Raw genomic sequence first — 16,366 nt, 5'->3', positions numbered from 1 at the left:
GTTTAAATATTGCAGGTTGCTGGGACATCACTTGAAAGCTTGAGCATCAGCGATTAGTCAGAAAGTAACAATATACATCCGTATGTTATTTTAATAGGCTAGTGTAAAATAAGCTTTATTTAGACAGGACAGATAAGGATATAACTCTCCGTTAAGTATTGTCTTCTTGCACAGGCCTACTTTTAAAGAGTTCAAGTTAAGAACAGTTAAAGTTTTTGCTTCACACATGATTTGCAGTGTGTTTCTTTTTATCCAAAGTAATGTTTTTGTAAACTGAATCCTTTTGGGTCTTACTTTTTGGTAACCCTAAGCTCTGCTATCTTGGAGAAACGACCAGCAGGTGCATGAATGTGTGGGTGACTAGGAGAACTGGATGTTGGGTCAGGTCAAATGACTGTGCATGTTACCATGGCTACTTGGCCTTGAGGTGTTTTCACCTCTGTCAACAGCTTTCGGTTACCATCAAAGTCAAGGGCATTGTAACTGCCTAACTAAAAAGAAAAAATTAGGTTTTATAACGCTCACTAAGGACTTTTAAGGTAACTATAACACAGTAGTAATGTAGAGGCTGTAATTGGCTGCTTTGACGTTGTGTGCTGCAAGGAGATTTGGGGATTTAAAAACTTGTGGATTTTTCCGTTCTCAATGCTGGCTGTGTTGGAAAATAAGAAAGTAAGAGGTTTATGTTTGGGAAGCCGATTTCTGATTTTTCTCAGTTGCTCTTTTAGGGCCGGGCCTCCTAATGAAAGGACACACACTGAGAAATGCACACAGTGAAACTGCACCTGCATGAATCACATTCATATTGATAAGAGGGTTGAAAGTCCAGCAGCATCATGTAGTGTGTGTGTGTGTGTGCGCGCAGCAGATTATTATGTATGATCACCATTGTGCAGATATTTGTGACATCATATGGCATTGTGTTTCACCCATAACACCTCACTTAGCTTTACTGTAGCCGTCCTCGTTATTTCTTACACAGGCGCATATGTGTCGCACACCCACACACACACACACACTGAGCATGTGACCAAGTAATACTCAATGAACCTTGAGCTGGAGGTTTCATGGTTTACAGCCCTTCATTCTCTCTGATAGGGGTCATAGGTCACCAGTGGATCTGAGGGACTCAACAAAACAAGGTTGTAAAACAACTGATAGGGGAAAGAGCTCTTAGGATTTATGGGTGCTGTATTTTTACTTGTGTTCAGGTCACATAATGTGTCTCCACAGAAAATCTAACATGTTCTGTCATATAAATCAACAGCCAACAGTTTTCTTAAATGCATATTACATTGATTCATTACACAGATTGATATATTTCAACCATTTATGTGGTTCCTTTTGATGACGACGGAAGATAGACATTTCCAAGCAAATTAATTTAAAGCTGAGTGTAAAAAAAAAAAAAAGGCGAACAAAGAATAAAGATTTCATAATTAACATTGACGGACATAACCCTCAAACAACTGCAAAGCAAAGCTCATTCAAGAGTCTGAGGGATTTTCACAAGATATATTGTTTAAGCTCAACCACCCAGATGTAGTCAGGCTGCAATTATTCATTATTGTGTCGTGAAGACATTTCTGATTCAGACTTCAGAAGTGTCATACTTAGGCTTCAGGAGTAAGGGATTGAACTGTTGTTCTCCTTTCAATGGAAATTAAGCTTTGCATTTTATTTAAAAATCAATGTTTCACCATCTGGATGAAATATGGAGGGCTACAGAATCCAAGCTTTATAGAAATATCTATAAAGCTTGAGGTTCAGTGTGAAGGCTCCACAATCAGTCATGAGTTGGAAAGTCGAGTCATCTGCTGGTCACCAAGTGAAGAATCAGTACAGCCATCGTGCTAGTTTCATTTTCCATAAGTTGTGGTTTTTTTCCCAAACTGTCAGAAGACCCAATGTCTGGTTTAATGCCCTAAAACCCACTGCTTTGCAGTTTGTCTTATAAAATGCCTTCATTTTCTTAGAATCTGAATTGTGGGTGCTCATTGACTTTAAGACGTAGTCATTCATAATAATACTTTAAACCTATCACTCTGTATTATGTTTTTATGTAATAATTTCACTTTTTATATTGAATAGGTGAAATAAATATTTTTGTTAAATTATTTTTTTTCTAATTTATACACCAGCATCATTGTTCTTGTTTTGCCTCATTTCTCCTTTTACGAATGGATTTACAAAACTCTGTCCTCCTTTTTTGTCTCCAGGCCCAAAATCTGATTGGATGGTTTTGTCAGAATGACAGCGGAAGATCCCGTTTCCTCATCAAACATGAGCAACAACTCTACACCCTCCAAACCCTCCAAACCTTCAGGTGCCTCCTTCCATCCACTCCAAGGACAGGTCACCCTCCCAGAGGGAGTTGCAGGAGCTCCCAATGAGGCCGCACTGTTGTCCCTGATGGAGCGCACCGGCTACGGTATGGTCCAAGAAAACGGTCAGCGTAAATACGGGCCCCCTCCAGGCTGGAGCGGTCCAGCTCCTCCAAGAGGATGTGAAATCTTTGTTGGCAAGATCCCACGAGACGTTTACGAGGACGAGTTGGTCCCGGTGTTTGAGACAGTAGGCCGCATCTACGAGATGCGTCTGATGATGGACTTTGATGGGAAAAACCGGGGCTACGCATTTGTTATGTACACAGAAAAGCACGAAGCCAAGAGAGCAGTGCGGGAGCTCAATAACTATGAGGTGCGGCCTGGCCGGCTCCTGGGGGTCTGCTCCTCAGTGGACAACTGCCGTCTTTTCATCGGTGGGATTCCCAAAACCAAGAAGCGCGAGGAGATCCTGGAGGAAGTCTCCAAAGTGACAGAAGGCGTATTAGATGTGATAGTGTACGCCAGTGCTGCTGACAAGATGAAGAACCGTGGCTTTGCATTTGTAGAGTATGAATCGCATCGAGCAGCCGCCATGGCTCGCAGGAAGTTGATGCCAGGAAGAATTCAGCTGTGGGGCCACCAGATCGCAGTGGACTGGGCCGAGCCAGAGATTGACGTAGATGAAGACGTGATGGAGACGGTAAAGATACTCTACGTTAGGAATCTAATGATGGAGACCAGCGAGGAGACAATCAGAAAGGTAGGATATAGACTCTCATTCTTATTTCTTACATTTTTTGGGGGGCATTGAGTATGTGTTTTTGAAGTCCAGTGAGAAAAGTTAACTGAAAAGTGACACAGAATGTGAGGTAACAAATGCTATATGTCGGAGATCTAAATCTTTCTAGTAGGCCCTGAATGTTTTATTTACTGAAGAACAGTTGTGGGTTAAATAACTGACTGATACAAAAAGCCACAGCAGGTAGTGAAGGAACTTAATACCTCAACCCGATTGACTTTTTTATTAATAAATTAGATGGCATTGCCTTTTTGTTTTGGTTTGACAGATTTTCAGCCAGTGGAACCCCGGATGCGTGGAGCGTGTGAAGAAAATCCGTGACTATGCTTTCGTCCACTTTATATCCCGAGACGACGCTGTGCTGGCCATGGACCACCTCAATGGCACAGAGATCGAAGGGTCCTGCATTGAAGTGACGCTTGCCAAGCCGGTAGATAAAGAGCAGTACTCACGTCAGAAAGCCTCTAAAGGAGGCACTGCTGCTACGCCAGAGCCTACCCAGCAGAACTACATCTACCAGTGTGACCCCTACACGTTGGCTTACTATGGTTACCCTTACAGCACGCTTATCGGACCCAACAGGGAATACTTTGTGAAAGGTTGGTTGTTTGTTTTTGATGCTTTTCAACTAATATTTATATATATATATATATATTGACCTAAAAAAAAAAGCCATCAGTGTTTGTTAATGTTCAATGACTAAAATTATGATTGAATCTTTGATCAATGTTTTGAAAAAATATTTAGCTAATTGTTTGTGGCTCAAAATCAGAGGGCCTGTTGTTCAAAGGCAAAAACCAAACAATTTGATGGACCAATGAATGCTAATCCCATTACCTTAAATGATTGACTGAATGTGGTCTTGGGTGGAAGCAGGAAAAATTTTTTGACTATCAACAATCATTGTGTTTTGGTTTTCTCTCCAAAGGATCCCCAATGATACAGAACAATGGTAATCCCTTATGTCCATATTCCTACTTACACCTCAAATGAACAATTAGTTTTCTTGCCGTTACATTTTCTAACACCACCTTTTTTTCCTGCTGTCCTGTCAACTACCATTTCATGCTGGGTTAATATAGGGTTATCACCAAAGCTCCAAACACCTCAGAGTACAATTGAACTCTGAGGTTCAAGCCAAAATTCCCCTCAATGCTTCTCGACCAACTTCTGAGCAAATCCTTTGAGAAATGTATTTTGTACAAGCAGACTGCAGCTACTGCGCTGGTCTTAAATAGATTAATCAACATTTTTTGAAGTTCTGTTCAAAGGTTATAGGTTAAAGGCAGTTAATGTTTTACTTTCAGTGCCTCCCTTTGAATCCTCATTTGGTATTAATCTTAATTACTTAGTTTCAGAGGCGATCTCATAGTGACTTCTGCAATTTAATGAAATTTAAACTGCTGTTGTGTTGTATTTACTTGTTACTTACGAAATAGAGTTTGGAGGCTGTGTACAATAAGTCACATTGAATTTCATGGTTTTAAGTTAGGGTATTTGATAGAAAAAGTAAAGTGATGGGAAGTCAACATAATAGTCTATCGCAATAATCTTTTTCATTGAAGCTAATACTTCTGTCAGACAGTCACTCTGACTGCATGTTTCACACTGGAAGATCTTGGTGGCGCACGGCCTACCATCTGTTTCCTGTATAAATAATTGTAGGTTTAAAAGTAAATTAACAACAAATACATATGTGGCAATGACTCAGGGATAAATGGAATAACATTTGCATGAACTGCTATGACATTTTAAGACTGTTTTTTTTTTAAATAGTCTGTTTTGGTCTTGGCCCCACTCAGATTAGTTCCTAGCGTTAGCATTTAAAACCTGGAGCAAGTTTTAGATGAAGATGCTATGAGAGTTATCAGCTGCAGGTAAAATACTAACTGCCTGCAGTTTTTAAACAAAGCTTTTACAAGCCTCTTACATGAAGGTCAATTTCTCAAGTGGAGCTTCCAAAGACGTTCTGAACCCAACGTAAAATCCTGCTGCCCAACAAAAACATCTGCAAATCCCAGCCCACAACCCCATCAACATATTATACTGTAACTGTATTTTAAGCAGGTTCCGTGCGAGGGCGTGGTCGTGCAGCCTCAGGTAATCGTACCCCTGGACCTCGAGGGTCTTACCTAGGGGGTTATTCTGCCGGTCGCGGCATCTACAGTCGCTACCACGAGGGCAAGACCAAGCAGTCCGAAAAGCCCTATGAACTGATACCCAGTCTGGAGCTTCCTGCCTCCGTCAACCCAGTTGGCATCAAACCAGGCACAAGTCAGTGAGACAGACATACTCGTTAATGTCATCGCCCATCTCCAAGCCTTTACTAAACCTCTGTCCTGCGTGGTTTAAAAAACCTGTCTTGAATCTGCATGATGGCTGTTGCTGGATGGTCATGAGTATAAATGCATCTGAGCATGACCAGAAAGTAACTGCTTCACTTCAGTCCTCTTTCTACCTCTAATCAAAAAAAGAAATGTGTTGTTTCGTGTTCAGACTGATAATAGTGCTGTGTCAAGGGAAAACAATGGGATTCATTGGTCAGCAGTTGTTTTAATCATTGAGGGAATTTAAACAATGCAGACCAGTGATGCATTCATTGGTTTAACAGCAGTTAGGGATTAAAAATACATATCAGGACGAATACCCCAATTTGGACATGTCACACCAAGTTTTTCAGCTTAAACGTTTTTCAATCACCTGGCATCATAGCCATAATGTTGAGACAAAATTTGATGTTCTTTATAACCTTTTGATTAGTGTGTAATTCCCCACACAGCACCGTTATCTGTTTAAACAGGGTTGTACTTACAGAATCTGCTTCCACAATACAATGCATTCACTCAGTTCCAATTTTGACTTTGTAATGGTTGAAGTGGTAAAAATGAAAACAAATTGAAAAATAAATTGTCTTTCCCAGCATGTTTCAAATTTCCTTTTTTTTTTTTTTCATTAAATAGTTTCAGTCAAAATGGAGCTGGAATGCAAAACTAATTTGCAAATTTAAACTGTATTCCAATCAGCTAAATCATAATGCCAGTGTTTGGAAAAGTTGATCCTAAATAATAATAATAATAATAATAATAATAATAATAATAATAATAATAAGTTCTGATCCAAAAGAAGGACGTCACAGGAAAGTTTTGAGAGTTTTTCTACTTTGTTTCCTGCCAGTAAGAAGAAGGAAGTGCAGCGACGGTAATGCTCGGAAGATTTTCAACTCATAAAGGAAACATCAATCAGGGCAGATAAATCTCAGCACAGAACACTCAGTAGCTCTGTTGGTGCACGTCGTAAAAATCTAGTTACACGAAAAGGTACATTAACTGTGTTTTGCTTATTCAGTCCTGAGAGAGAGTTCAACCAGTTTTCCAGTAGCTAGTTGGGAATTTGTCATAAATTCAGTTATCGTCAGTTTTGAAAGGAGGAAGAGCTGAAGACAGCATTGTGCTAAGTAGTATCAACAATGGGATAGTAGTTCATTTTCAGATTAAGAGACAGAAATTTTCACATGTGAGTTCTGTTCAAAGAATATAAAACCTTTTGAAAAATATTCTGCTTAATTATATGTTGTTTTTTTGGCTGCAGCAAAAATGACAATACATCTCAACATGACTGATTTGGCCAAATGCATACAACTGAATCAAAATATTCAGACACATTGTGGAAAGGCATTCAACCTTCCTCATTTTTTGATGTCATATTAGATATTTTGTTCTCTTTGTTAGGCAATTTAAGATTACCAATTTTTTTCCTATTTACTACATCCTGAAATTATAGAAGAGATTTTAGAGACGTTGCTTGGTCCTTTCGTCAAAGTGAGAGGTTGTCATGCATTAGGATTATCATGCATTTAAACAAGCTGGGAAATCCTAGAGGACGATTAAATGTTTCCTAATCTTCACAACATTTGAGGTAATTGGAGGCACTCCTGACATTATGGTGAAATCAAAGGAAATCAGCTAGAAGACCTCAACGAGTCTGGGTAGAATTTCCCAGTGCCTAAGGGTTCTATGTTCATCTGCTCAAACAATTGTATGCAAACACATGGCTGGTCCAGCCATTGTGCCGTTCTATGTTTAAGAGATGAATATAAAAACATTTTTAAAAACAATTTTTTTTTGCTAGTCTGAGAATACCATCCAGACTGTGAAGTTTATGAGCAGCGGCATAATGTTGTGTGGGTGTTTTGCTGCAGGAGGGAGTGATGAACTTCATCATGAAAGGACATTATGTGGAAATATTGAAACAATGTCTCAAAATGATAACCAAAAAGTTAACATTTGAACACAACTGGACAATAACCTTAAGCAAACCAAATTAGTTACAGTATCTGAAGGACAATAAAGTCAATATTTTGAAACCCTAATCTCTGTCTCATAGAAAGTTAATGGGAAGAGAAGAAAAGGTGAATGAACAAACTGAACCTCAGTCACATTAGTTCCAGCCACAAACACCTAAGTAAACTAAGTTATTATTACTTTATTAAAGTATTATTACTTTAATTCTGTTTTGCCATTTAGAAAACAAAAATAAATGTGGGAATTAGGTATGTTTGAACACGTTGTGTAGGGTTAGCATGTGAGCAGTGCATACACAAAGGTGATTGACAGCACTAAGACCCTCTTCCAGGCTCTGATTGGTTGCTTGTAACCAGTAGCAGCACATTTCTGTAGATGACACTCAGACCACAGGAAGGAGGCAGAGAAACTAGATTTATTTATTTATTTATTTATTTTTATTTTTTATTTTATTTATTTATTTATTTATTTTTTTTACAAATTATCTGTTTTATGTTATACTTTCATGACATAGTGACAATTTTAGCAAATATGTAAAAAACATGAAACAAGAACTCCTGTTCATCAACATGATGCATTATCTATGAATGTTAGTAATTATACATTTCAGGGTGGCGCACCAAATTTGCTATGGCAAATTTTTTGGTGAACAGTGAGCAAAAGTAAAATAAATACATAGAGTTTTTTTTGTTTTCAGTAAATCGCTATATTATTTTTAGATAGCACAAGAAAGAATTTTGATCAAAAATAACCAATGTCAACATGCAAACACTGGTATTATCTTACTACTCTGTAATGCTAAGTTGTTTTGTCAACATCGTCATTACATTTGACATACTAGTCATTGCTTTAAAGTCGTGTATTTATTTGGTCAATATTTGGTCAATTTTCTGAAGTAGACATAACTGACCAAGATCGAGGAGTCGGTGTCTTGGTTTCTGTATATGTTGAATCACAGGATCAGCACCAGATTGAAAACTCTTTTGTGCATTTAAAACAATGACTGATGTTGTATTAGCATAGTTTTGTAAAGGTGTGTGTATGTGAAGGAGTAGGGGGTCTTAATCCGTAGTTGAAAACCAACATAATCCGAATCACACTCCAACTGCTGTTTTCGTAACTTATTTTTCCCTCTTGTTTCAATCCTCTCCTTCTCTGCTAAACTGAGCATGATTGGATGCATGTCTGAGCATGGCTGGTTGTATGTGGTCCAGTCTGTTATCCAGGCTTTCATTTTTGCCCCTCTCTGTGCACAGTGGCATTGCCGGCTCTGGGTGCACAGTACCCAGTGTTCAGCGCTGCTCCTGCAGCCAAAGTGATGGAGGAGGGGAAAGTGCACTCAGTGGAGCACCTCATGAACCCACTGACCATGCAGCACGCTGAACACAGCGCTGCCACTGCTGCTGCTGCTGCTGCCGCCGCCACTGTCTTACCTGCAGTGTCCACACCTCCACCGTTCCAGGTGTGTCTTATAACGTCATACGCAAAAGTATCCATATAAATGTTTACTTGTTTTGCCTCATTACAAGCAAAAACCTTAGGAATATTTTATTGGACTTTTATGTGACAGGTCAATACTAAGTAGTGCATAATTGTGAGACTAAAGGAAGGTGACAGATGGTTTCATTTATTTACATGTTTTAGAAATAATATACCAACATTTCACATCTGGACACTGAAATGTTTTATTCTACTTTACAATATAATTAAGAATGTCATTGCACAGAGGATTGAGCACAAATACAAATACACTATCATTTTCTTTCTACTTTTCAATTATTATTTTCAGTGGGTCTATCACATTTTCACATCCCCACACACTAAAGCATGCAAAAAAAGTTAAAATGTTATTGGCAGGAACATGTATATGTTTTTTTTATGTTAAGATTTAGAATGTCCTATCTCATTCAAAGTTGCACAATATCCTTCAAGCTTTGCAAAATCCAAGTCAAAACAGCTTTTTATCGGATATGTACTCTTAGAATCTTGATAAATTTTTCTTTATTCCTATCTAAATCCAGTTTACCTGTCCTTCCTCCTGACCTAGGGCCGTCCAATCACTCCCGTCTATGCCATGGCCCACAACGTCCAACGCATCCCAGCCGCTGCCAGCCTGTACGGAGCTGGGTACGTTCCCATCGCTAACTATGCTGCCAACACAGCTGCTCTGGCTGCCCTGCAGAAAAATGCCGCCATGGCAGCCACGGCATATGGAGGCTATGCCGGCTACGCCGTGCCCCAGGCCTTCCCCGCCGCGGCCTTCCCACTGCCCATCCACGACGTCTACCAGTCGTACTGAAACGGGGGCTCAGATCAAGTCGTCCAGTGACTGAATCTCAACAACATCTGTCCACGCCACAAAAACATCTCTTGAACTTGATCTCTTACGGGATACGTAGCAAATACTAAGACTGCAAGACTGGGACAAAATTATGGCCTGGTATTTTCCATTAGTCGCTGTCATCCTCTCTTTATTCCAGGGCTAGAAAGGGGAGCAGCTCTTTTAGACAGCGTCACTGCTTTATTTTCTGAATTTTGTAACACACTTCAAATGCTTTCCCCTGCAACAGTTACCACAACTCCAGTAATATTCATATTGTCTCTCTTTCATTGCACCATCTTGTTGCTGTTGCAGCAGGGACATTTACGGTACTTTTTAAAGTATTTATGAAGAAAAGACGCATTATTAATGCTTTACTCCTTTAGCTTTTTTTATTATCTTGTTTTTTTTTCTGAAACAGATCTATACACCGTGTAATGTATGAAACAAAGAAAGCGAAGTAAATGGAAAGAAGGAAAAGGTAACCAGGAACTACTGATAAGATGATACCACTGTCTTTGGATATATCCATTTTTGTAGTTTTTTTTTTCCATTAATATATAGTATTCTAGCCAGTTTTTCATGCTGTAGGTGATGCTGTCCATGCTGGTTGAATGTGTATTGCTTTTCATGTGCCCAATTGGTACTTTTTGGTGTAGTTTATTTTGTGTGTTTCAGTTGTTTTAAATGAAGGTTTTAGGTCTTTTTTTTTTCGTTCCCTGATTCTTTTGTCCCTGGTTATGACCTTCTGAAACATGTGTCTTAATGTTGATACAATATAAAAACTGCTGGGTTTAAAACAACCTAATTTCGGAGCATATCACCAACTAATCTGCGGGTCAAATGTAGCTCCATCCAAGCTTGCATATACATTTGGATTAAATTGAAAGAGTTTTTGCTTTAGCTTAGCTTAGCATTAATAAAAAGTATAAAATTTTAATAAATAAAATATAGAAAGAAAGGGAAATGATTATGTACTGAAAGATTGTTAGTGACAAACAATTAATTTTGGATAAAAGACAGATGACACTATAAAATTATCTTTTTCCTTTCAGCAGATCTTTTATTAAACTCGAAAGTCCAAAATAATTGAATAGAAACATTTAAGAAAATAGTAACTTTTTAAACATAATTGCAGATAATCTTAAAGTAGATGTAAAAACCTGCTTCTTCAGCCCACTTATATTAACTTTGTAACAAATTCTTTGGTCGAAACATTAGCTAGTACTGGCTTGCGCTGACTACTAAGCAGGTTCTAGACTAATGTTAATCTTGAGTGACTAAGCTTGTTCTTTAATGCTAACACTAGTCAACAACACAACCCACTGACATAAACATAATAACACAGCATTAATTTACCATCTTATCCTTTGGTATTTCATCCAGCAATGTTTGATCAGGTTGTTTCGTAGTTCAAAATGTCGCTCTGTAAACCGACAACCTGGGTCATAATTGTTGACTAAGTGATTGGTTGAAAATACCTGAACACTCTCCCAACAGCATAAACCCAACATTTGGGGTAAAAAAAAACCCTGCAGTTTTTGTGTGTGTGTACCTTTTAAAGATGGGAATCCGAAAGGCACAAAAATGAAGAGCAAACTGGAATACGTCATGTGCCTTTAGTTGTTCCCCATCATTAGAAACTGTATTAGTAGGGGACTAAGACTGAATAGATGTTTGTTTTGCTTCAGTTAAGTATATTTTATCAAAGTTATGAAATGCTTGAGTCTTGAAAGGTGAACAAATATGTTTGTTTTTCTTTAAGAACTGGGTCTCTACACTGCTTGGCCCATTTCCATTTTTGCCAACCAAATACTTAGTACACTCCAGTCGGATGACTTCAGAGAGACTCTTTGCGCTTGGCTGCAGTGCCTTACATCACCGTACAGTACGTGCCTTTAGAAACAAAACAGGGCTGTGAGGTTGACACCAGAAGGAACAGACTCCCATCTGTGCACGGCACCTGAGTCTTCTTCTATTTGTATTTCCAGTGAACTTTATTTTTGTTATTACTGTATCATAGTGAGATGAGTGGGTTCGAGCCTCTGGAGTCAGATGTCAGAATGCCTCTGCGGTAACACTCCTGCCTCCCTCTTTATTTCTCCAAATCGCTCTAGAACCGAGGTGCACTTAAACGTATTTATAACTGGCACGGAAACGCCACCTTGAAATGAAGAGATATTAAATACAGAGCATGAACTCATGAGTGGATACGACTAGTTTGGCTGTTTGTTTTCCAGTGTTTTATTAATGTGTGAGTTTTACTTTGCCGACAAAAAAAAAGAAAGTCTTTAAGATGTGGGTTTTTTTTTTTTTTTTTTTTTTTTGGGGGGGCACTTGTGAAACTTCAAACTTTGCTTGCAAGAAGTTTAAAACTGGAGCAATACCTCACTCTTAAATATGCAAGTAGGCATGCAATGTGCTGGTTGTAGTGAAACCTCCAAACTACTTCAAGCAGCTGCTAATCAGGAAGTCACTGTCATTACAGTCACATAAACAGCGGTGAAAATATGTTCTGAACCTGTCAACGTTTTCCCAGTAGTTACCACCAAGTCTATGCTGGTCACAGCCCAAGTAGTCGACACATACAGAGGACATCATAACAGATTTAGTGTGGGAGCCAGAGTGGGAACTCAGGGAATAAGTATTGAAGATGTTTACTGAGTTGCTCATTCCTCAAGAGACAAGTCTTGTTTTGGTAATTACTTCTTCAAGATGTTGTCTACATGCTGACTTCGAATCTTTCTTTTCTTTTCTTCATAGATATCCCACTGGATTAAAGTCCAGCGATTGACGTGTCCACTAAAAACTTTTTTTTCTCTTTCTTTGAAGTCAACAGTTTCCGGTACTAATTTGAACCAATAAGAAACAGGATTGCTTTTCAAATTCTCTTAGATTTCAGATGTTTTCTTAGCTTTTTACTTTTTTTTTACTTCCTTTTATTCACATGTTCAATATTTATTCCCTAGAAAAACTCTTTGATTCCTCTCTATACATACATAACTTGGGTTATTAAAGTCAAAAGGTATAGAACATTTTTGTTATACTGAATACTTATTTTCTCCGCTGTATATAAAATCTTTTTTTAACGTAGGCTTGTATTTTCAGTCCAGTTTTAGGTAGTTCCTTTTTTGCCATCATTTTATTTGGAATATTCTTCTACTTTCCACATTTTTGATGACCACACACAACTCTGAAAATTGTGGAGAAAATTGGACTGTTGATAAAAGAAGTTATTTTTCCAAGATGTTAAGTGAAAAGCAACCGTGTTGTCTTGAATTAATCATCTCACTCCGAGTTGTCCCCCCCCCTTTTTTTTTGTTGCTCCAATTAAACTGGACTTCATGTAGAGGACTAACTGCTGTTAACTGCTTTTATGATGAAGACAGAAAGTCTGGATATATATATATATATTTAATATATGCATTACATTTGTTATGTATGAAGTAAAAAAAAAGGTATAATATATTTCTTTACTTATTTACAACTTGAGTAGGGATAAAAGTCAGAGTAACAAAAGTAGAATAATATTTTTTTTTTCCTCTTTGTATTACTTTTTTTTGCCAAAGTGAGCAATAGTTTTTAGCTTTTAACATTTATTATAATCTTCTAATCTGTAACCTAATGTACTTTGGTGTTATGAGTGGGAACACAAAGAACCTTCATGTTCAGCTACTTTTTAGCAGTTTCAGCAAGGATTAAAAGCTGGCTCATTGAAGTGTTACAACCCTGGCATTTTTAGCTGGTCGTGTTGCAACTCTGCATGTTAGTTTTGTCCAGAGAGTCCAACAATGATTTAGCTGCCTTTGGAGTTAACAAAAAGGCAAATAAAAAGAAAAACATGTCAGTGAAATGAAGTCTGGCTTAACATAGGTGTAAACTTTTAACTCCTCCTAGTGTGCCTTATTGCCAAGATGTCTTTGCTAAAGCTTTGTAGACTCATGCAGACTTTTTTTTCTATTAAGTGGTTTGTTAAAAAGAAATAAGACCTTGTTCTTCATTGTTATATTTATAGTGAAAAACACAGTAAATAAAGTGCTTTTGAAAGGATGCAAGGTCTTTGATTATTTTTTGATTGCATGCCATACTTTTCTATGCCTTTTTCTCACAAGGAAGATTTTTTTTTTTCCTTTTCAGCTGCCCTGGTTTTAGATTAGACAGAATAATAGCAGAGTGGTAACTGAGTAGCTTCTGATAGCTTCAGAGGTAACCCATCTCTGACCTCATAGATCAGCAATTGCTGAGAAACGGCTGACAGGGCAGAAAAAAAAAATCTTTCATAAATTCTGGTGCTGCTTGCTACCTTTACTCCAGATAAATGCGCTTCACCAGTGAGAGCTTCTGGAAAGATCTGGGACTTACGATGTGGGGCAATGGCAGAGGGAGAGAGTTCAAATCTCTGCATTGTCAAGTTTTAACTGACTGCTTTCTAAACATATGTAATTGTTTAATTGTGCCCAAGCACATAACAGTAATAAATCCATCCGTCTGTCCATTCATCTACGTCACTCTGTCTAGCAGCACTCTCCAACTCAGGCTGGTTTATCTTCATGTATTTCCAATTCATATGTAATACAGCGGAAACCAGATGAACTGTCATTCACCGTCTGATGTTAATCAGATTGGATTATCAAAATTGTTTCTTTTGCTAAATACCAGACTAGTAATAGAGATATTTTTATTTCTTTAAATCCTTCATTGCATTCGAAAGTAAAAAGAGGAAGCTTGCCAACGTGAGACCACGATTTCAACTGTGAAGTACACCACTGGAATCGGAAGAAAGACGTTTCGTGATTGTTTTCCTGTCGGAGGGACGTGTGACAGACGTCATTGAAGGGATCTTTCTACCTTTCATGATTGAAAACCATTACCTTAAAATTAGAGGACTTCCATGGAGCTTCACACTCAGATGTAAACCATTCCAGTTGACGCTGGAGGTCATGGCTTAAAAATGGTGACAGAACCACACTGGATGGAAAACTCACATTAAAACGCTAAGGTTCTCCAAAGAGACACCTTCCTTTCTCTGACTGCGTCTCAAGATTCTGTCCATGAACGACACAAACAAGGTCAGCGATAAGGAGATGTCCTGACAGAGTTCAGCCTCTACTGGGAACAAGATAAACTTTGTGCCAAGAGTGAACCACAAGTAATTTTGTGGTTTTCCAGGGTTTGGAAATATGCAAAATGTAGTACATTAAAAATATGATTCAGTGACCTATCTGCTGACCAAACTACATACAGTTTCAATTTTGCAAAGGTAAGCTATAAATGTAACAAGAGCAAAAAAATTGGGCTGCTCAAAATGATGGACTAAAAAAGTTTCAGTTGCAGAAAACCATTGTCATAAGTCAATTTTAGGACATAATTTTTAATGATACATTTTTAAAAGAATTTGGGAGATTTATCATCTAAAAAAAATTATGAAAAGAAGAACCACATTCTCAGCATTATCAGGCCACAGCTCTGTAGTCATACATCTGCGCATAAAAAATATTTATTAGCAGCTGGGGTTATACATTAAACATTGAGAGAGCAACATTTCACTCTCAGACAATGAGTTGTAAGAAAGAATGCTGTAAAAAAGACCCCATGAAACACTATAGTGAACAAAACCTTGCTCTGAAGTTTTGTAAAAATTACCATTAGTCAATTAGCATGTAGAACATCTTTTATCAACAGTACTATGAAGCTTTCTGTCTGACATATGAGAGGTTTCTTGTATGATTGCGAAACAGTTTAGTTCTATTCAACACTCCATCAGCTCATTTAGATTTACTGTCTTTTTATTTATAGCTCCTTTAAGGTTCTGTATCAGTTTTTAATCGTACTGAGTTCTACACTCACTTTGGAAATGTACACCACACTATGTTCTTTTTCAAAAAAAAGAGGGTTTCTTCTAGTAATCCTTCCAAAAAGGCCATTTTCAGTTTCACATTTTTATAATTGTACTGTCCTGGATTTCAAAAATGAACAAGCCAAGAATGGCCTGTAGCTTATTGCAGCTCCTAGGTGTTTTGGAATTTTTTGTATGGTCTTAAGCACAGGGTGAATCTGCTGGAACAACCATATTTGGAAAGTTTTGATCAATCAGTCATCTTCATTACCCCTAAAGGACAATTATTATGCAAACTATAACAAAAAAGAAACTCTGACATAACCCATTGCGTACACACATAAGACATGAGGCAACTTTTTAAAAAGTGTTTTCAGTTGTCAGTTGTGATGACAGGCATGTATTCATAAAGGAATATATTCCTTTAAAAAAAAAACACACACATTATTGTTGATGTCAAACACAAGAACTAGTCTGAGCATTTCTTTCTCTTTATCTTATTTTTATTAAAAACAAAAATGTCTGAAAATTATTTCAAAACCAATTCGGACAGTATTTAGTCAGTAATAAAAACACACACACCACAAAAAATGTTCATATGAAAAATCATATTAGAACATAAACAGAAAAAAAAACGAGTTAACACTATATCCGATTTACAAGTAACGGATTTTAAGAGCGACTTAGTCAGTAGATTACCATATTATACTACTGCCATCTGGTGGTAAAACCATCTTATAAATCTGCAGCATGCCCGCAGTTCAGACTGGTCAGTGTAGGTTT

General features: G+C 37.7%; 1 protein-coding gene across 11 annotated transcripts in view; it reads left to right on the top strand.

Moving 5' to 3' along the window:
* Positions 1–13,797, top strand: part of rbm47 (RNA binding motif protein 47) — a 43,214-nt gene extending 29,417 nt beyond the window's left edge. For 5 of the 11 annotated variants that reach the window (XM_008413263.3, XM_008413239.3, XM_008413247.3 and 2 more), the window contains 6 exons: positions 2,220–3,087; positions 3,395–3,725; positions 4,055–4,078; positions 5,191–5,400; positions 8,684–8,889; positions 9,475–13,797. In XM_008413263.3, coding sequence (XP_008411485.1) covers positions 2,251–3,087; positions 3,395–3,725; positions 4,055–4,078; positions 5,191–5,400; positions 8,684–8,889; positions 9,475–9,726 — 1,860 coding nt within the window. In that variant the 5' untranslated portion in view covers positions 2,220–2,250 and the 3' untranslated portion in view covers positions 9,727–13,797. Of the gene's footprint in view, positions 1–359; positions 540–2,219; positions 3,088–3,394; positions 3,726–4,054; positions 4,079–5,190; positions 5,401–8,683; positions 8,890–9,474 lie in introns of those variants that run through there. The other 6 variants (XM_081608415.1, XM_008413280.3, XM_008413296.3 and 3 more) reach the window with 6 other exon arrangements.
* The last annotated feature ends 2,569 nt before the right edge of the window (positions 13,798–16,366 follow it).

This window comes from Poecilia reticulata, chromosome 1 (assembly GCF_904066995.2).
Source record: "Poecilia reticulata chromosome 1, P_reticulata-male-v2, whole genome shotgun sequence".
Classification (NCBI taxonomy): Eukaryota; Metazoa; Chordata; class Actinopteri; order Cyprinodontiformes; family Poeciliidae; genus Poecilia; species Poecilia reticulata.
The sequence above is the reverse complement of the archived record's forward strand: the minus strand, read 5'-3'. Positions and strand labels throughout refer to the sequence as shown.